This window comes from Protopterus annectens, chromosome 6.part0 (genome assembly GCF_019279795.1).
Source record: "Protopterus annectens isolate FY-2018-M chromosome 6.part0, PAN1.0, whole genome shotgun sequence".
NCBI lineage: Eukaryota > Metazoa > Chordata > Ceratodontiformes > Protopteridae > Protopterus > Protopterus annectens.
Window position 1 is genome coordinate 1,141,626,520 of NC_056737.1, and position 22,994 is coordinate 1,141,649,513.

At 39.7% G+C, this 22,994-nt stretch overlaps 1 protein-coding gene across 10 annotated transcripts in view; it reads right to left on the minus strand.

The window, feature by feature from the left end:
• PKP4 (plakophilin 4) overlaps nt 1-22,994 on the minus strand; it is a 3,210,231-nt gene that overhangs the window by 2,695,748 nt on the left and 491,489 nt on the right. For all 10 annotated transcript variants that reach the window (XM_044074755.1, XM_044074756.1, XM_044074758.1 and 7 more), the window contains exon 2: nt 12,749-12,904. In XM_044074755.1, the coding sequence (XP_043930690.1) occupies nt 12,749-12,830 (82 nt within the window). In that variant the 5' untranslated portion in view covers nt 12,831-12,904. The remainder of the gene's footprint in view (nt 1-12,748; nt 12,905-22,994) is intronic.

Here is a 22,994-nt window from a genome sequence, read left to right on the forward strand (position 1 = left end):
TGGAAAAATTCCCTTATTAGCCTCAACAAAAAGCTGAGATCCCTCATCAAAACCTCCAAAGCCAGCTATGAAGGCAGAATTGCGGCAGACACTTAACAACCACAAAGCCTCCTGGAGTTATATCAAGAATCTCCATGGCAATATCCAGCTTTGCTCTGAGTTACTGCACAATGGTACCTCCTATACTGAGCGAGCCAACAGATATTGCCAACATACCGGCAGACAGACTGTGCCAATTTTACCCCTCCTCCCCACAAAGGACCAATCTCAATACTAGAAAAATGCCAGGCATCCAACATTACTGCAGCACAGGTTAAAGCGGCATTGTCTAAGGCTAAGAATACAGCTTCTATGGGACCCGACAATATCCCTGGCTGTGCTCTACATGAATTACAAAGGGAATTGGCACCTGCGTGCTCTGTTCACTCACAGCCTCACCTCATGCTTTGTCCCTACCGAATGGCGCACTGCTACAGTCATCCCTCTCCATAAAGGAGGAGCGACTACAGACCCTGGAAATTATCGCCCCAGTAGCCTGACGAGTCTGGCATGTAAAGGCTATGGAGCGCATCATCATGGACCTAATTAACAAGGATGTAGGGAATCTCCAAACTCTAGATCCCACGCAATTTGGTTTTGTGAAAGGTAGATCATGCCTGCTCAACCTGGTTGACTTCTTTGAGTCAGTCACCAGAGCGGTAGATGAAGGTAAGGCAGTTCCATACAGCCTATCTCAATCTGGCCAAGGCCTTTGATACCACTCCTCACTCAAGAATTCTTGATAAACTCAGCCAACTAGGCATTAACCCCTACATCATTAAGTGGGTTGCAAACTGGCTCACAGATTTTGTGAAAGTAGTGGACTCAAGTCAGACTGCTGACCATTCACGAGTGGATTCCCACAGGGATCGGTCCTGGGTCCTCTCCTGTTTGGCATCTCCTTCTCAAAAGTCCAGGTCAACATGGAGGGACTCTGGCTGAACAAATTCGCAGATGACTGCAAGTTGGGAGCCATTATTAACTCCCCAAGTGATGCAGACATCCTACAGAAAGGCCTCACTGAGACCAATGACTGGTGTCAAAAACCATGGCATTAAGCTTAATGCCAGAAAATGCGTAGTCATCCCCTTTGGGAAAAACTCAGTTCCCACTAATTACCACATTGACAGCAACCTCTCCTTCGACCACCACATTGCCACTGTGGTCAGAAAGTCCTTCCATGTGGCACATCTTATTACCAAGGGTTTTGCATCCCGGAAGAAAGATATCATCATTGCTCCTTACTGTTCCCTCATTAGACCAATCAGGAGTATAAAGCCTCATTTGGCATGTACCTCACTAGACACCTGCCACAGCTGGAGAGGTCACAAAAGTGCCTCACGAAGAGGTTCCTAGACCTTAAACACATGTCTTTCATGGACAGACTCAAAAACTCCAGTTATTCTCTGTCTCATATCGTCTAAGAGGCGATCTCCGATTGACTTACAAAGCCATGTCTGACCCAGCTCCGTTAGAAATGCTACATCTAAAGAAATCCCAATCCCTCCACACCACGCACTCCAGAGACCTCAATCTCATTACCACATTCATCAGAACATGCTGGAGGGACAGGTTCATAACCCAGAGACTACCCATGCTTTGGAACAGATTTCCCATACGTGTCAAGCACAGCACCTCACTAGCCATCTTCAAGCGGATCACTCCAGTGGCTCTACTTGATAGAGGCACTGGGAACTAACGACGGGCGGCACAATGTCAGGACACTTCTATGGTCTAGGCTTTTAAAGGCCCCAGGGCCATTAGCCTAGTACACACCTATAAACCTATGATATTAACAACTTAGCTAAGCAAAAAGCCAAAGAACCTACAGCTGGTTATATGAAGGCACTCACCATAACTACATCTTTGAAGTATAAGGTCTGGCTATATGACAGGCAGAACTTATGCCTGTAATCATTAAGACAGCTTGAAATTTCTTAAGTACTTTGCGCAGTTAAGGCTCATATACATAAAATAAGTCGAATTTTATAATTCAAAACAGAAAAGGAACACAATGAAACTTGGGGGGGGGGGGTCATGAAATAAAAAGTAGGATTCTGGATAGAGATCCTTAAGGAGAATGGAGGATAACAACCACCATACAGAATATTGTATTAATAAAGTGGCAGAAAGTATTCTATGAACCAAGGCAAAATGAGAGAAGGAAATTTTGCCAAAAGGGATGACTGCAGGTGGGATAAAGAAAATAGGAAAAAGGGTGCCGGGATTTACGGGAGAAAACTGCCAAAGGAACCAAGATACTTACGGCAGGTAATAGGCTGGTGTGAGGCGAAGAAGACACTTGGACTGCAGGCTAGCGACTGCCTTCCCTACCAGGGACTGATACCAGAATACAAGTAGAGAGAAAGGCATAGGGTAATCTTGAAAGACCTGCTCTGGTAAAGTTTTTTGTTGAATCTAGAACAAAAGCAGCTATTAAAGGGATAATTAAATAGGGCATATCAAACATTGTATAAGAATCAGAGGAGGTTAAAAAAGATTGGGGAAGAGAGACTGGAAAAGCATTTTACAAGATAACAATGGGAAGACATACATGACTCCCAAGTACACAACAAAGTCCAGAAGGTTTAGCATTTTTGATTAAGTGTTTCCATATGTATTTTTATACCACAAGCAGACTTTAAATACATTTTCCTTAAATAAATACCAAATGTTGGAGGTGTGATGGGGAAGAAAGAGGTAACTGGGAATATGTGTTCTAGGATTGTAATGAGTAGGTAGATTTCAAACATTTTCCTATAGAGTACTCATAGGTTCATACGTTGGTTCTAGGCTATCGGCCCTAGGGCCTATACAAGCTTAGCCACAACAATTCCCTGGATATTTCTTCCCACAAGATTTACTTCCCTGGACCCCTGCCTAGCAGGGCAACTGACGTAATCCCAGGGGTAAATTTCACCTCCCATCCAACTGTCAAGGTTCCTTTTGAAGAGGGCCAAGGAGGTGCTCTGCTGGACATGTATGGGCAGTCTATTCCAGAGTATGGGGAGTCTCTGGGTCAGGAACCTATCCCTCCAGCATGTTTTGTTCATTGTGATGACAATGTTTAGATTCCTGGAGCATGTGGCTCTGAGGGATTGGGATTTCTTTAAGTGGAGCATGTCCAACAGCTCAGGGTTTGACATGGCCTTGTATGTTAAGCAGAGATCACCTCTGAGTAGACGAAATGCCACAAAGTATAGCTGGAGTTTTTTTTTTTTTTTTAGACAATCAGCATAGGGCATCTGCTTTAGGCCTGTGATTCTTTTAGTGAGGTATTTCTGCTGCCTTTCCAGTTGTTGCAGATGTCTTGTGAGGTACATACCAAATGGGGCATTGTACTCTATAATGGGTCTAATGAGGGATGAGTACAGCGGGATAATGACCTCCTTTTTCCTGGATGAAAATCCCTTAGTGATGAGGTGTGCCACATAGATTTCCTGACTGTTGTGGCGATATGGTTATTCGAACGGGAGACCACTGTCCACCTGTGTCCCCAAGTCTCTCATCACACTTTCGGTGTTTAGTGTACCACCACCTATGTGGTAATTCATGGGTACATGTTTTTCAGAAAGGGGATAACTACACATTTCTTGGCATTAAGCTTGAGCCCATGGCTCTGGCACCAAGCATCTGTTTCTGTAAGGACCTTTTGTAGAATAGCCACATCATTTGGGGATTCAATAATGGCTCCCAGTTTGCAGTCATCTGCGAACTTTGCTAGCCAGAGTCCCTTAGTGTTGGCCTGTACTTCAGAGAAGTAGATGCCAAACAAGAGCAGTCCCAGGACTGGACCTTAAGGTACTCCACTTGTCACCTGTCTGGAGATGGATTTGGAGTTGGCTACTTTTAGTCTGGGTTCTGTTAGTAAGCCAGTTGGCAACCCATCAAGTGACGTAGGGATTTATGCCCAGCTTAGTAAGTTTATCTAGGATTCCAGAGTGGGGGATGGTGTCAAAGGCCTTGGCGAGGTCCAGATAGGTTGTATGGACCTCCTTACCCTCATCCACAGCTCTGGAGACTGATTCGAAGAAGTCAATCAGGTACTCCATCAGAATTACTGGTAAGCAAATGACTGGCTACGGAAAAAAATTTTGCACTGGGGCATAGGATCAGAGTTGCCTAGACATAAGGTCTTATTACAGTTTAATTGTGTTGGTTGCCAAAAAAAGCTATTACTAGAAACTGGAAATCAAAGTTTAAACTAACTGTATTTGAAGTGAAACAGAAAAGAACTAGAAGAGGGATTTAGAAAAGGGAAGGAGCAAATTACATAGGAATAAGAAATTTTGGGAACACTTAAAATACTGTCGTGGAGGAGGAGGAGAGGTGAGGTTTAAGGGAAGGCAGGAATTCAGTTTATGTAACTTTGGACTTATGACTACAAAGATATGTAATGTACAAGTTTTGTAAATGGGAAAAATTTTATTAAGGTTTGATTTATTTTCTGTTAATGTTTGCCTATGTCTTAACTGATATTTAACATGTGCTAAAAAGAGAACCTCTGACCAAATGGTGAAAATTAAATGAAGAAATGAACACAAGCATTAAAAAAAGAAAAAAAACAGAGCAAAGTAACAAGAAAGGGAAGAAACACTAGACACACTGTCCCAAAGACAGAGCTGGTCACAAAGATGCATTACTATGCTGAGTGCCTTACCGAGGTGTTCTAATCCAGCTATGAGACTGACTGCAGGCCAGATTTCCCAGCATACCAAGTTAACAAGTAGGTGGAAGCACACTACAGCACCAACACCTCAAGATGGTGGATCCAAAACAGACTAACCCAAGAGGTACGAAACTTCTAATGCATGGTTAAAATATGGTGAGCACTCCAAGCTGAAACCACAAAGATCTTACACGGAAAGGCATTACAAAACATAGTGTTATATATACACAGATCACTTTAGTAAAAATAAGTGATCAGAAATAACTCCCTCCTATACTTAAACCACAATCTGTCACACAGTTAACTACCTTAGCAGAATACCATACGTAAGAACAAATACTTGAAACTGTGTAACACAAAAATAAACTATTGCAGAGTGAAAAAAAGTGTTCATATACCAGTCATTATTACAGCCTACAGTGAAACCGGTGTGTCCTAAAGCACTGCATCACAATGAACTGAACAATGCTCCACAGTTTCATACAATATATGAAACAAACCAAGTTAATAGCTACAATAGGGTCTTAATGCCCAGTGCATTATTGCAGCACAACACACCTTTTGCTCTTAACTACAGCCGTCACCAAAAAGACATATGCAATTAAAACCATCTTCACAGAAGTTTCACTGCAGAGTACAAATGGTATGAATGAAGCAGAGAGAGATGCCCTGTTCTTGCAGTGTTGTCTTCACACAGTGTGCTTTTGCTAGCTACTTTTGTTTAGTCAGTATACCACCATACAAATATGAGAGGCAATGGGTTAAGTCCTAAAAGTAGCAAAAATCAAAGGTCTTTTTCACCATGCTTACCACTCATATCCACTATACAACCATGTAATATTTCATATGAGAGGTCCACTCTTAAAACCTCTATTATGGATAACATTCGTATCAATCAAATCACTGTCATCATACCTTATATAGCACTTCCCAGACACATTATGCTACACCTGCTTTCATTTACAAACACGTCTCTGTCCCATAAAACAGAACAAAGCAAAAAAAAAAAAAAAAAAAACTAAGAATGAAGGAACTCTTAATTATCAAACAATTAAAGAAAAGATAAAATAGGAGGTATTTAATAACTAAAATAGCTTTCAACCACCATAATATAACCAAAATGATGCAAAAAATTCAGAGACAAGCAAGTTAAATTACAATACACTTTGTGGACAGAAGAACTTGCATATTTCTATAATAGTTTACTCTGACTTCATCACAAGAAGACTGTACAAAAAAATCCTAATGTATAATCTCAAACAAATCAGTTGATAGAAAACAGTCAGCTGATACGTGGATAAATATGAAAACCATACGAACACAGAATTAAACGAAAATGAAATCACGTATATAAAATTACACAAGTTTGCACATAAAGAGTGAAACATTAATGCAATAAAGAAATGGAGTGTCAATGAAGCACAACTTAGTGTTTTAAAAATGAGAATTACATAATACTAACAGGATTGTTTCACTCAGGAAAACAGGCTGCATTAAACCTTCACTAAAAAAACAATTCAAAAACAGGGGAAAATAACTTCAATTTCTGCAGATAACGCTCTTAACTGATTTATATCATTACTATAGTAGACTCTTACATCTGAGTGGTTAAAGGAAGATATTAGTAATATTTGCTCTTTATATAGGTTTAAATCCAAGTAACTAAAACGTGACTGGCAGCATACAAGTAGACCCAAAAAAATAAAAAAAACGCAGCCCAGGTGCCACAAACCAGATCTTTACTACCAGTTTAAGAACTTTCTCAGAAGCTAAAATCCTCCATGAATTCTCGACTTTTATAAACACAGAGAATTGGAGTCAAAAACTAATCAAACCATATTTAAAGTTACAAACGCATCATTAAATGCAAAAACAATACATATAATGAAAACAAAAACCTTCAAAACATATAATATAAAAGCTGAATATAAAACCAATAAAATATGCTGAAGTGATGGCGCTTTCAACATTAACAATGGTTTGATAAAAATAACCTCATTCAACCCAGGGAAACACTTGCATTCAACATCTGCCACACATTTCCTATATTCCACTTTAAGCTCCCAATCTCCACCCTTTTCAGATGTGGATACTTTCTCCAAAACACTAAAGGAGAATTTCTTAAAATCTTCACAACAGAATGTTTGAACAACGCATTATTAACATTACCTTTTTTTAATAGCATAATTATGTTGGTAAATCCTAGTTTTTAAAGAACCAATAGTCTTACCAACATAAAAAGGTGGGCAGGACGCACAACACACAATATAAATCACCCCTCTTGATGTTATAATCATGTCTCTCTTAATAGAGATCACATTTGAAAAAACAGATACCAAGTGTGACCCCTCAAGGATAAATCTACACTGTCTACACACCCCACAGCGCTTCATCCACGAATTGGCAGCAGATGACACATCAACCTTTTGCTTCCTTTCTAGGATGGTTTTGATATAATCGCCGTTTTTAAAAACCACTCTAGGAAAATCGCCAACCAAGTTCAATAACCAGAGTGTGCCAAATACAGTGTTCCAATGCCCCCAATGCAGTTCATCAAAGGAAAAACATCCCTGTTGTACTGCATAACAAAAACCAAAGAGGAGTCCTTCACTTGCGAAACATCCTTACTAACCACCAATTTTCTAGCATGTAAAATGGGGATATATCTCGTGGGTCTCTCCTTAACCTCCCATGCCAGACACTCGTCCAACAAATCCTGGGGATACCTACGATTCTTAAACATCCCGCTTAATTTCACTATCTCGGTATCAAAATTCTTATCAGACACCAGTCTGCTTAATCTACTATACTGTCCTTTCACCAAGTTCTTCTTTTGCCATTTTGGATGTTGGCCATCATAATGTTAGTAGGCATTTGAAAATGTATCTTTGCGGTAAATAGTGGATTCATATCGCCCCAACTCCAAAGTTTTGTATTAATTAATGTCCAAATAATTAAGGGACAAAACATCCACTTGGTAGGTAAACCTTAAAAAATCAGTTGAATCATTAAAGTACCCAATAAAACTCTCCAATTCTTCCAAATTACCTCTCCAAAGGATAGAATCATCATTCAAAAACTGGAAATATGAACTAAGCACATATTTAGTCTCCCAATACCAAAGCACCATATTAGCAAAAATTGGGGTTGATCTAGCCCCTACCGTCACTCCTTACATTGTTTAAAATACTCACTTTTGTAAAACACAAAGTTGTTGACCAAAACACACTGAATGGAACCCTTGCTACAGCTTCTAGAAAATGCCACGAGTCCATTAATAATTGTTCTTTGTTAACCCCAAAAGATTTCAGTTTAAGGTCAACATATTTGGCAAAGGGTTCAGTTTTCACCCCACCTGACGCCACACTTGGTCTTAGTGGTGGGTCAACTATGGATTTGTGGACCTCAGATATCTAAAAAATCACAGGGATCCTAAAGTTCTTAATCACAAACAATTCCCTCAACTTCTGGGGGTAAATCATAGGGCACAAAAATGTCCTCTAGTTCTAAATCAATTGCATAGTAGGCTGTGTAAATCTCATTACGAGAAACCTCCAATACCAAGAAATTAGTTAAACTGATGTGTGAGCACAGGAAGTTCAAATGCTCGGCAGTTGGTTCAACCACAGCAACTCACTTAAATCCACGCTGTAAAGGATAAAGAACTATTCCACAGCTATAATGGACCGTTTATTCAGAGAATTCACGAACAGTAATACACCATAAAAACCAGCAGCAAAACCTTCACATCCACTTGACATCCACCAAAACACTAAAACGTTACATTAAGCAAGCGAATTTACCAACTTCTTCAGAATACAGTTCTCAAATGTTACCTTCCTTAAATACACAGGTCCCACCCCAATTTTAAATTGATTGATTGCTCAATTATATCAATTAGTAGTTTAAAAAAACTCCCTTTATGACAAGCCACCAAATCTATATCCTAATGGCTTTACTTAAACTTTATTGTTTATCAGCATATGTTAATATATATTTTTTGATGTATAGATTTTCCTTTTTCCTTCATTACGAGAAACCTTGACAAAAAAATTCCCATTGTTCAAATATTCCATCTTTTTAGAGAAATATAAAAAGTAATCCAATAATCACCACACCTCCCCCTTATCGGATTTCATCACCCTAATATTCCTGTCATTAGCCAGAATATGTAGATCATCTCTCTCTTCCTTAGAAAGATTAAACAATCTGGCTTTATATGCCTTGTGCCATTCACAAAGAGTTTTATCATACAATCTTATGAACAGTGCAACTGGGGGAAAGAGTTAACAATATGCCTACCAAGCTAACCATGAGACCCACTCATCATACTGTCAGAATAGAAACATTTTAAATTCAGTTTTCTAGTGTATGTTCTTAACTCAGTCAAGTAATCCACCACATTGAAATAAAGTTCCATAGACAGATGTTTTGTCCAAACTGGAGTAATTTGTATATCATACAACCCCCAAAGTCAAAAACAGTACCTCTTGCAAAAATGTCCTTACCATAAGCTGAAACTTCAACCACGATCAATTCATCAATAAAATAGTCATCCAGGGTCCTTAACGGGGTAAGCAAACCGGGAAGTGTAACTGTTTCAGTGCTGGTAGTTGTAATTGTAATCCTCTGCTCGCCATTGGTTGCCCTTTATAGTCCATTGCTTGTCTCGCTTCTCTTCCAACTTTTTCAACTTCCTGGGCACCCCCACATCCAAAAAATGGTCATTCTGGCCATTTTTATCAGACATCTGATGATCATCGTCCTCACAATCTGTCTGGTCAATCAATGAACGCCTAGTGCCATGGGGTTTTTGGATAGACCATTTTCTCAGAGTAATCTCTGTTGTCTCTAGAAACATTTTTCTGCTTTCTTTTAATATGCTGCCTCCTCCATTTTATTCAACCTTTACAAAATCTTAGCCAACTGTGCAGAGAACTCAGGAAACAAGCCCTTCTTCATTTCCATATCCAGTTTGGCAATTTCTCCTTCCAACTGCTTCATCTGCCATGTGTTCTCTCATAATGATGTCCATTAGTTCGAACCCACAACGGTCAAAAAACTCCACTAATTCATTGTGCAAAATCGAGTCAGCCACCACACCATTAGGATACTTATACATTCTCAACCCCCTCGGCACATGCTTATTGGCAATACAAAAACCAAGAAATGAATTGTCCATTTGCAAGGTCTTAAACTCTTTTCGAACCTTTTCATTTTGGCTTGGAAAGTAAGATCATAGTCATTAACGGCTCCATTTTAACTCTCACCAGAAGCATCAATTGCCGGTGGCACTGAGAAAGTGTATTTTGATGTAAACCATGCTCTGAAGTCATCAGGGACAAGCCTGCCATTCAAAGTATTTAACTCCACACCACGCACTCCATTTTGAGACAGCCTTAGTAGCAGAGACCCTAGTGGCAGTACTCACATTAACAGCTTCAGCAGCAACAGAACGAGCATTATTACAGTCATTTCCAGCCACAACATTTTTAGTAACAGTACTGAAGCATCCATACGATCCTTTAGTTGACTCGTACAGCCCAGCAACATGGTAAAGTTGACCTGTGAACCATCATTTCCACCAGCAGCATCACCAATAGTACATTGTTCTGTAAAAAGATCCGTTTGGGCATCCTGATTGCACACACACCCCAAAAACAATGCTAAGTAATCAAAATGCCCTTAAAAAAATCAGCAGAATCATTCAAGTACCCAAAAAAACTCTCCAATTCTTCCTGATTACCTCTCCAAAGGATAAAAATATCATATTTGCTGTTTTTGGATGACATCAGGTTTACTTTTCATTATATGTAAGTTTTTTTGCATTTAATGATGTGTGTATAACTTTAAATATGGGTTGATTAGTTTTTGGCACCAATTCTCTTATAAAAGTAGAGCATTAATGGAGGATTTTAGTTTCTGAGGAAGTTCTCCATTGAACGAAAGCACTTAAACTGGTAATAAATATCTCGTTGGTGGCACCTGGGTTGCATTTTTTTTATAAGTTTAAATCTAATATTGCGTCCCACCATCCCTACATTGTTGATATCAACAATATAGGGATGGTAGGAAGCAATACTACCCTGTTGGAAAATATCTTCCAACAGGGTAACCTCTACCTGTGAGCATATCCATCAGTTTATTTCCTCCACAAAAGACAACTTCAGAGAGTAATCTGTGTAGTCTAACTGTCCTTACAGTAAACTATGCTAAACATTTTTTCTTAAAAGGGTGGCAACTGTAAAAATGCAGATGCGAGTTTGAAATGTTGGTTCTGTATATATTACATGAATATCTGCCCTTTATAATTAAAAAAGTAACACGAAAAACTATACCTCATAAGAAAAATTACAAGCAAGTTGAAAAAAGTCATAATGTTCTTTAAAAAATGCATTAAAAAAAAAACAAATCTAAAAAAGTGTCACTACTGACCCACAATAAAAATAAATGTCATCCAAGAATTGAGATATAAACTTCAGCAGGGAAATATTTTTTCTCTTTATACCAAATCATGTTAGCATACATTGGTGCACAGGTGGCAACAATCAACATACACAGTTATTAAACAACAAACTCCATAAACTGTTCAATGCCAGAAATATCCTGGGATAATAAATGGCAATATCCAGTGAATGCCAATTAAAAATGCATTCTTGTTACAAACACCATCTCTGCAGACAAAACTTCATCCTTTAAAAGGCTTAGAAAAGGCCAAAAATTCTTTAGAAAACATTTCTCTATTTAACTTCTTTAAAATGTTTTAGAATACCAATAAAAACAATGATTTTCATCAATAAACAGCTGGGAACTCTGTCTTGGAATCACCTGCCACTACAACTGAGTGAAGGGAAGGGTCATCTTTTCTTAAAACCGTTTGGTAATATTTAATATACTTTTTTTTCCCATTTTACTAACATCAACTCAAGCCCAAGATTAATGACTTTATATTCTAACATAGTACATTCATCTTAAGTTGGACACCACCAATATCCAAAAATGTTCAGCATTTAAATTAAAACAGTTTAAAGAAAGACAGCAAAAATTTTTGAACCTCTAGTTGATAAATGGATAAATATTTTCACACTGTAAAGGTTAGACTAAACAGCAAAACATCACGAAAAAGTGAAATTACTCCACAGATTACTGCAGTTACTCTTTCTGGTCAAGAATCTAGATAGAGCAAATACCCCACAAAATAACAGCAAGACCACCACAATAAACATCAAGCAAGCTTGACAACAAACCACTGCAAAGATGTTTTTTTTCACTTCAGCATCATCGTAACTGTTATTGACTCAATCAGGCAATTTCAAATGATGAAAGTCAATCGCCCTGCAAAGGCCACAAGAATTAAAACTAGGTATTTAAAAATTAACTATTCATTACTTACAGTATTTTAGGTAGGATAAGGCTAAAGGCAAACAGATAATGATCACTGAATACGCACGTCTGAAAATTAGTACAAGAATATGGTATAATGCATTTTAATTACTTTTTTTTTTGTGGAGGGGGTCCTGAGGTGAAGCACATTCATTTTCAAGTAAGCACTTTTCTGACATTACAGGAGGCCAAAAAACGTTTTTCCCTTTGATGAATGGGAAAACTAGGAAGAAAGGGAATAGACGCTAAAAAAAAACAGATAAAACCATCTCCTGTTAAGACGCACAGGAAACATTCAGCGCATATGAAGAAAATCTGCAACGCCAAGAAACGCATCCTGTACTACCAGCAATTAAGGAGAATAAAACTTATAAAAATAAAGGAAGCTATCAAAGCCTGAATTTTACTCCTATAATGAGAAGTCATTTACAAATCAGACAGTAAAATACAGAACATTTTACAATTTGAGAAAGTGATTCTGTATAACCTTACTGTTGCACAGAAATTTAAATGGGTTCACTTTCAATGGGCTTACTAAATATGGCCAGAAATATAACATACAAAATGGTAATCAGGTTACAATAGTCAGTAGGATAAATAAAACTTAAAGGGTGCTAATACCACTACAAAAGATTTAAGACAAAGCTTACTTCTTACCTGCCTTACTGGACAACAGCATGAAAGAAGCAAATTGCCTGCTCGAGGCAGAAACTCCACATTCTAGAGGCAGATGGTCCATTCATTCCTCATACCGACTAGGCTCCAGATTACGTATGGAGAGGACAGTCTTCTCAGAAATCCAAAGGACAAAAACTAATGGACAAGAGAAGGAAAACTACTGTCAAGACTGATCTAGACTTGAACTTTAATATTCAGGCAACGTGAAAGTACTTGCAAGCTTCAACATTACACATCCCTAAACAGTAAAATAACACAGCCGCACTACCTGTTAACACTGACATTTGCTGTTCATAGGTTCATAGACTAGTACTAAGCTAACTGCCCTTGCGAGCCATTTTAAGCTTAGCCAATTATCCCTTGCGAGACTCGAACCCTGCACCTTGTGCTTGCAAGACAAACACCTTAACCACTATGCCACCCTCCCGGTGGTTATACAGTCTACACTTTAAAAAGGCTTTCATGGCTCATGTGGCATAACAGGATGAATTCCCTAATACGACTCGGGCAATCTGCGTTCAACAAGTAGGCCAGCCAAAGCATGTGGAAGGTAAGGGGAGTGATGACATGGCCATAAGGCTTATTGTCTGTCCCCGGTGGACACGGAGATGAGCTGCTCACACAACTGTAGCATCTTCATATTAGGAACCATCATTGTAGCAGGATTCCTTATCTGCAAAGAGTACCTGAAAGGAATACCAGAAGAGAGGTAGTTAAAGCATCCCTGCAGGATGGCAGCAGTAACATTTGCTCTGCTTCTAGACTGGATATCCAGACTGAACTTCAGTCCATATTTTCTGTATGCATTAAAATAGCCACACAAATTCCCTGGGCTGAAAAACACTGTAGTCTTGACTGCTTCTACACAAGAGTACAACCCAATAAGCACTATAATGTTTTGTTTCTAGACTCAGAAAAATGTGCAGTTCACAGGTATTTTAGATTATGGGTCTGCAAAGATCTTTGGAAACAGCCATACATTCCCATGAAGTTTTTAGCTCTTATACCAAGTACAAATAACCCAACAATGAGTAGAATGTTTATAGGTTGCCCCTCTACATGATGGGCAAGGGTGCTAAACCATGGGGGAATTTGCTGTTATCCATCCATTCGCCCAAACTACTTGCAAAGTACTTTGTTTTATGTGGAAAAAGACTACTCCAAAGAAGTGGTATTGTCGGATACATATCTAACTTCTAGCATGTTCTATTTGTTTTACAAAAGAAATTTATACCTCAAGTGGGTGTTTATGCATCGACTGGACTTTCAAATGTGCATCATGTCTGACAATATATTGTCTGCTGAGGCTCTGTACACAACAGTCTGCACAGTTTAAGACTTATGCCCTTTACTTTCTTAATAAGTAAACATCATGGGCCTTTGATTTGTGTTGAATGTTTGGAAAGGTACATACAAAGGTGGTATTATACACCATCAGCCAGATGAGTGCAGAATACAATTAGATCACATCACTGGACCTAGACACTGTGCAATGAAAAGCAGTCTTATGTTAGTGAATATGTAGTGAGTGAAGGACATCTCTGAACAGAGACAATGGACTAGGTACTAGCCTGGCTGCCTTTGCAGGCCATTTTAAGCCCATCAAATTTCCCTTTCAAAAGTTAGGATCAAGCCCTGTACTTTGTCCCAGTGAGGAAAACACCATAACCATTATGCCAAATCCCAAAATGAACTTCTCCAGTCCCTAACTACTCAATCAATATTTTGGGGTTGGAAGGTCTGGTTCTAAGACTGACCCTATCTTAAAGATAACATAAGGTTTTCTTTAACATGGGAGACACTCTTCTGGCGGAAGTTGCTCCCATCAAAGAGACAGTCTTCCAGGGTAAGGACTTCAATGATACAGAGGATCAAAGGATCCCAGGCAGTCAATGGATTACAAAAAACGTCCTAAGGATGGGGCTTTGACCCCTTAAGAAACTTCAAATGAAGTGCCGCTATGCACACTGCTACATCAAGCAGTGAATTAACAAGGGTAATTCTAAGATGAGGCATGTCACAATAGTGGAAAGGTATGCCATAACTGAGGGGGTAAGAAAAAATTCTTAACTAAAAACTCAAATAGGTACTGCAGCACTTAAGATCTTGCAAAAAAGCAGGAGGCCTTTTACAAAAAAAAAAAAAAAAAAAGTCAAATGGCAGAAGTTCTCATTATGGTTAAACTAAGGACAGCCTCTTGAAAAAGGTCATCAGGATAAAGGGATTCATATGGCACTTACGGTCCTGAAATTTAGATGCACGAGTATTCCCCATTCTTACGGATCAGAATCATGTTGTACTGTGGTGAAAGAAAGGCCTTACCTGGGCCATACGGATAAACAGAGAACCACAACTGCTGGTGCCAATGGAGGCAAATAGCAAAACCCTGGTCCTATTTGTCCTTGCACTGTGGTGTCCCTGACAGCAATGGTAAAGAAAGGAAGGTGCACAACAGATGCTTCTGCCATGGCATTCGGTAAGCATCTGCTTTCCAGGGCTTCGGACGTCAGAGCTTGAAGCTAAAGACCTAGACCTGATGGTTGTTGCAAGGTAAAAAAAGTATGTGGAGGGATCCTCTCTAATAGAACTCAGAAAGCATCTCTGAATTCATCTGCTCTGGATACTGATAAATGTCTGCAAATGCATTCCAGCCTGAAGGAATGCAGGATGATTTCAACAGAAGCATTTATGCTGTCATTTCCCAGATCATTAGGGTCAGCATGAATAAAAGGCAAGAGATAGGGCCCACCCCTTGCTTACCTGTACAACCAGTTGATTGGTATTGCCTGCAATGACTCTCCAAGTCCTTATCAATTCTGTCATGAAAGCCTTTAAGGCTAATACAACTGTCATAATTTCCTTTACTTTTATAGGATTATGCAGCATTTCCTTGTTCCAAGTAACACTCACCATCAGCTGGGCCAAATATGTCTTCCCACATGCTGCCCGAGATTTCCATGGTTAGGGTGCACTTCTCCAGCAGGACAGCAGGGTTACATAGACTTCTTTCCACCTACTTGGCCCACCAGGACAACTCTCTTCTGTGATGAACAGTACCCACTTAGGAAATTCAGCACATACACTGGTTCTCTCTCATGTGAAGCCTAGCCGAAGCACAGTAAGGACAGCGGCCAAGTCGGCTCATGCCCTCATCTGTTTCCAGGCTGCAATCCTCCTCCTCTTGAGCCAAAGTCGAGTAAGAAATAACTAACTACAGAAAATAAAGGATATCCACTCTTCTCTGCGTCCAGGTAAGCTCTCAGGAAGGTCCTGGTCAATCTCTGGTTTAAGGCTCGATTTTGTGAGGTTGAGAAAAAAAGCCCAGATTGTTTAGGCTTGCAACACTTGAGGCAAAAATGCTGTCCATTTCTCCACTAAAGGCTATCAGATTAATATTTATGTTCAGATAGATAACTGCTTAATGTCCCATGTTCTAGGGGGCTAAGCATTTGACAGACACTCTTGGCACTGAGAGGAGGCCAAAGGGGAGAGAAAATGTGGATACGCTTGTCTCACACCCTGAATGTGACAAACGCTGCGATCCTTGTAAATAAGGATGCAAAGGTAGGCATTGCTCAGATTTAAGCTGACCAAACAGACCCCTCCCAACCATGGACTAAGAAATTGGAGTACAGCTTGCTGGGTGACCATTTTGAATTTCTTGACTTTCAGAAAGTTGTTTAATTTGGACAGATCTAAAAATTAGCCTCCAGTGGTTGCCCTCCTTGAGGGATAAGAAAAGCCTGGACTAGAATCCCCATCCTTCTTCCACTGCATCATATGCAACCAGTTTCTAGAGGACAAAGGCATCCAAAAGGGGCAACAGGAATTGAATTCTAGAGGGCAGGATGTCCACATTAACTGGGGACTCAGCTTAATTCTAAGGGGCACAGGCATCCACAAAGGGATAACCCAGCTTAATTCTACAGGGCAGGAGTATCCACATAAATCAGAAGAGAGCAGAATTCTACTCTGCATCCATGCGATATGTTTCTTGTTCACCTGACATCCTGATGAACTACCCTTTAAGCAAGAGGATAAGAGATGGGGCAAAGTCAATAGAGAAAAGGAGGGCTGCTGGGTAAGAAGAGATGCCCACCTCAACCCCCGACCTTCTGCCAAACACAGCATACATATCCCTTTTCCTGTTCATACTGTTCAACTCTAGTTCATTTTTTTGTAAAATGGTTGGTACTCAGACAATTCCTGTTACACTTTGGGATTGGAGGGTGAATATGTTGCTTCACTAACCCTGACCCTTCTCTAAGAATTTAAAAACTTTCCATAAGGGTGGCCTAGGTGACAAGTCTTTGTCCAAAGAAACATCCAACAGGTGCCCTTTTCACTCTGCAAATGAATTCAAGCACATCTCCAAAGGCCATCCCAGTGGCTTCCAATCTGGTGGAAATGTCTGTTACACTGCAGGCACCTTTAACTGTATGTCAGCCTAAACAACTTTTAGGGTGGCCAAACTTAACTTTATCCTCAAGGCTTTCTTCCAGGACATATGCTTCCACATGTGCTGTTTTATCTCACCTTCATAATTAATATGCATGTGATACTTCAGCACTTTGTCTTCTGTTAACCAGGTTAGTCCAGCTGGGCTGGTGTCCCATTTTCAATGGAAACCCGAGGAAAAAAGCTCCACACGAAAACAACAATGACAATAACAAAGTTACATTTAGGTAATATGAATACAGAACTACATACATCGTTGCCATAATGGAAGTTAACAAAAGATCAAAGTCTGGAAAAAGAACAGTTGAAAAATTGTGGATTTGCACTAACAGAAAAGTAAGCCCCCAATATATCTTAATGATTACACCAAGTTGGTAGAGAGGAAGAGGAGGCATTAAATAGAAGGGTTAAATAGTAGGGGGGGATGCATAGGAGAATCAAGAGATTGAGAAAAACATAACTAAGAGAGAGGGGGGGTGGGATGCTTAGTAGCTAAGGAGAAGAACATGAGATTTAAGTATATTACTGCTCAGAGGCATAAACCCGCGGTGGTGCTGCGGTAGTGTTGTCGCCTCACAGTAAGACGCTGTCCAGTTCGATTCTCAGCTAGAGCGTCTTCTGCGTGGAGACATGCGTGAATGGGCGTACCTTCGTTGAAGGTTGTGAATCAGGCCTGGCAAGCCGGTACGTAAAAATCAACTGCCAATCATTAGCGGACCGGAGTTCCGCTGTGGCAACCCCTAACCAGGAAAAGCCAAAAGACACAAACAAACAAACTGCTCAGAGGCATAGCTAAGGTAATACAGTACTAGTTATTATAAAGATTATGTAACTGAAGGAGAGGAGAAATTGTTACAGATGGACGAGTGGGGGACTATGTATTAGGTAAGGTGGTAACAAGTGCAGGAGGTGGAGTTAGCAAGGTAGTGTTTCAATTCTCTTCTGAAATGGATCGAGTTGGGAGTTTGTTCCAAGTTTGAGACATGCAGCATTTATAAAGTAATCTACATTTTGTTTTATTAGGTCTGTAGGTTTGTCAAGTAGCATTTGGTCAGCACTAAGGAGAGACCAAGAAGGTTTGTATAGGGATAGGAGGGTGGGCAGAGGAGGACAGTTTTCAAGTTTGTAAAGTGAGTCAGCTGTAGCTGAGAAAGTTGGAGTAGTTTAGGGAATTCAAGCCACTGTAGTTTAAGGGCAAGGCAGTGATGGGATTTGTAAGAGGAGATGGAGGCAAATCTAGCTATCTGGTTATTAAGTTTGTTCAAGTTTGGTTAAAAATTTGCTTGTAGTTGGGTAAATATAGGGGAAGCTTAGAGTAGGCAGGGACGAAGTAGGCTTGAGCAAGAGATGTCCTACAGGTGATGGATAAGAATTTTTTGTTTCTATACAGTAAACAGTTATTGAGTGTTCTTTTTGATGGATTGCTGGATATGATCAAATTTCAGTTAATCATCAATTGGGATTCCTAAAAGTTTAGTATGGGAGTCAGCATGAATGATGATGATGTCTAGGGAAGAGAGACTGGAGGAAGTTTTAAGAATGGATATAGACTTTGGAAGGAAAAGAAGCTTTGTTTTCTTAGGGTTAAGAATGAGTTGGTTACTGATTAACCATTGTTCAATGGTGTTAAGTCTGTGTGTGGGAGTGAAGGTCAGTACGGTTGGCAAAGAGGGAGTTAGAGTAGAATCATTGGTGTACTGGATCAGTGAAGAGGAGTAGCAGGCTGAATGTAGAGCTTGTTAGTAAAAAATTAATATTAGAGAGTAGGGGGCCTAGAAATGGCAAATTAGAAGACTGAAGTCATTAAGTGATATACACTTTATTTCTAGCGACTTTCTAAGTTTATATATTAAAAAAAAAAAAAAAACAATTTGTCTTGTTTTCTTTGGCCCTTGTCACCCTGTTATTTTATGCTTTGCTCAGATTACTTATATCAACAGGCTAACAGGTATGCCTACCCTTCTTATCACGGTGAAGTAAGGCCTGGATCCAGATTAGAAATCCAGTGGACTGTAGGAAAACCATCATCCAGTTGGCCAGTAGGTTCCTTTACAGGTATTTAAAATCCTCCTGTATTATGTAACAAATGTCTGGCTTTTCACACCTTGTGGCTAGAAATCTAATTTCAAGAATGCTTATTCAAAGGAATCCTCAAACTCAGTAAGAATGGGCTCTTGGATCCAACTTCAAATGCTTCCTCATAAGATTTATGTTGATGCTAGAGGAGATGCCCTCTGTCAGGCAGCCTGAAGAGTAAACAGTCTTCTCACGATCAGTGCTGCACACCATGGGGTGAAGAAGACTGGTAGGAACATGCCATGTCCTCCCCTTCAAGGTCCAACTTTGGTGAGTCTACACATGGAGACTTTCTGAAAATGAAGGCACACAGAGGGCTGCACAGGTTGAAGCTTAATCTGCTATCAAACTATGATGTGTTCCTCTACTGGCACTTTCTTTTATATTTGACTACAGGAAGTTTTGCAAAGATGTATATGATTTGGCTTCAGGCATCTGATTTACCTTTTTGATGGAAAAGCAGAGTTTTAGTTTTCCATAGTCCAGAAAAACTTTTCAAAAGATCTTCTGTTCTATTAGAATTATTGCAATTTTTAACAATATTCAAATGTAGGGGAGCAGTCATGATTTTTGAGGACTGGATGCCCTTTGCTGGTACCTGGCAAATGTCACTGGCCCTGTTGTCACACAGTACCACCCTTTGAGGCCAAGGTAGCAGTAGCAGCCAAAGGAAGAACCATATTGATGCAACTAGAGGGATCAGGACAAAGGCAAGCAGGTCTCTCCTTTAGACAGATGGAGGACAGACAGATTGCAAAGGAGGTTCTCATCTAGGATGTCTATTTCCTGGGCTGAGTCTCTCTACAGAATCAGTCTCTCTGAAAGTTATCTTCTACGGCTGCTCCACTCTTCTTGTTGCAAGGTGGAGACAGGTGGCTTGCCTGATAGATGGCTGGGCAAGGAAGGCTCAAATACTTTTCAAGTGTTTTTTCTAAAAGTCGCATAGTGCTCACAGGAGACTTGATACTTTTCTCCTACAGAAGACAATGTGCATGCAAACCCTTTACCAGAAATTGCTTACACATCCACATGCAGACCCACCCACACCCTCACACTCTCCACCCACACCCACACACACAAACAGGATTTTTCTGTGAATGCAATGTACCTCAGAAAATTTTAAAAAGTCTATTGGTAAAATCATAATTTACATTCCAAAACAGATTTAACAGTCACAAAGAAAATAATGAACACAATATTAACAATTAGCTAAGCTGTATGCTCCCAAACTGGCTATTTCATATTCTCTACAAGTCACCTCGAAGGGAGCCACAGAGTGACCCAATGACCGATCATTTCTCTACAGTAAAAATAAACAGAAGTGGGAGCATCTCCTCATCTGCTACAATTTGGCCTAACACTGGTCTAAAAGCTATGCTTGCTAGGATGTCAGTGAAAGCTTCAGCTAAAACGGACCTGCAGTTTGGATGTCTGCCTTTATTAAATCACTGTGGGTAAGGAACTGCTGCAACAGTTATGATAATGAACATCCATTCATTCCAAAGGTATGTATCGGCACTAAATATCAAGACCTTCACAGTACAGTTGCAGTGTTTTTAGTTTTTAAGCTACATGATTAAATGTTTTGGTGTACTGCTGCTGCTATAACTAAAAATATTTAAATGACATCTTATGTCCATAACTGATGACTGTGTTGCAGCACAGGCCTGAAGAAAAAAACTCCAATATAAAGTAAAAACAGGCACTTAATCTTTTTATTTTTAACGGCGGTGTATATGTACATGGAGATGAATGCAAAGCAAAACATTTTGCAATGCTCAGGAAATATTGGGGCTAACAAATCTCACTCCAAGTCCTAAATCAGATAATTGCATCTGTTTTCAGTGTCCTAAACCAGGTGATTACACCAGTTTCATTAAAGTCTCCCAGGAATAAGGTCCCAAGGAGAAACCTACTCATGAAACTTATCAACCCGGCACATATGAAGCCCTAGGCTCATCTCTGTAAGGAAGATGCAAAACCTTAACAAATGAGCTCCAAAGAGGATTTAATTTTGGATTTCTTAAACAAAGACTCTATCCCTTATTCCATGTCCTCCTGTCTTACGATACAGCTTTATCTTTCACATTCCTCTGACTTTTCTGCCTCTGGCTGCCCCCTTGGCTATGCTTACATTAGGCAAGATGTGACAAGTAAAGCCCAGAGTTTCAAACAGCACTCGCAGCAACTAAAAGTACACTTATACTAAAAAGAAATGCCAAGGCCAGAAGCCAAAAAAGCCATTGATAGTCCTTTCTAGGAATATGAAGCCAAAAAAGCCAGCGACGCTCCTGTCTAGGAGTATGACCAACAGAAGCACAATAGCACACCTTTGGTCAAAAACTGTACGTTTGGCAAAAAACAGGCACTTTGTTGTAATAGCTGCTATAAAAGTACAAATGGTGAGAAAATGTAGGCTCTTGTAGCTATCATGTCACTTGGTTAAAGGGAATGATCATGTGGTCCATCTGGATTATGGCTCCTGAAGATGCAAGCAGTATTTTTTTAACAGCAGCAATCATGAGAGGAAAAAGTAGATTTGGTCATGGACTACTTCACTGTTACTATCAGTGAACCAAAGTTCAAAAAAATATATACACCAAATGCCTTCACTGCCCATATACACCTCCCTCGCAGGAGCTCTTCACAACAACACAACAGAACTCCAGACTATGTCCCTTGGGGAAGTTCTACTGAAGCTTGGTCCATAGAATTATGTATACATATTTTCATATATAATAAATTTGAATGCTCTATAAATGTCAAACATGACTACAAGAAGGGGCTATGCCAAAATGTGTTCCATTACAGTTACTGTTTCATGTACATATAGGTTCATAGATTGGTACTGGGCTAATCGGCCCTGGGGCCTATACAAGCCTAGCCATAACAATTCCCTGGATATTTCTTCCCAATGGCAGAATGCCAGGCTTTCTTTGTAAGAGTGTGGTATGACCTACAATTAAAGTGCTAGGACTGATTATATCAATGAAGTTTTTACATGTACAAAGGTCAAAGTTTCAGAACTACAGGGATCTGAAATATTCAGAACTTCTTGAAAGGCTAAACTGATCTGCTGCTTATTATAGACTTTGTAGTCATGTTCCATCTTGGGTCATCCCTCAGGAAATCCGTGTTTAACAGTTTTTGTTTCCTCCAACTGGATCATGAAATATCCCAGGGAAGATTTAGGATTCTGCATACGTTCTCTGAAGTCTGTCATAAACCTTTACATCTAAAGTCAGTTTCATTCCCCCTTGTTGATGCTCAAGCTCCGGCATAAAACCTAGACCCCCTGTGCCAGGGAAGGGAGAAATGATGGCAGCCTGTGCAATCAGTTCATCCAGATAACCAGGGGCTCAAGCTTGGGTCATAAAAATGGTCAACGGCATCAACAAAAGTACCCTGGTGTGCCAGTGAACCTAAACTAGAAAGCATCTCAGCTGTATCCCACTTAACGTGGATCTGCGTCCATAGATGGTGGCGAATGAAAACAAAGTTAGGAAGTCTTTGGATATCCATGGGAACAGAAATGCTTGTACACACTCCACAGACTAAGGCACAACAGCACAACTGATAATGAAATTTGAATCAATTCCACCCAAAGCACTGTTTTCAATGTAATATGAACACTTTAACTGGAAAGAATTATTCTTATTTGCCCATTTGCAAAAAACTAGCATATGCACTA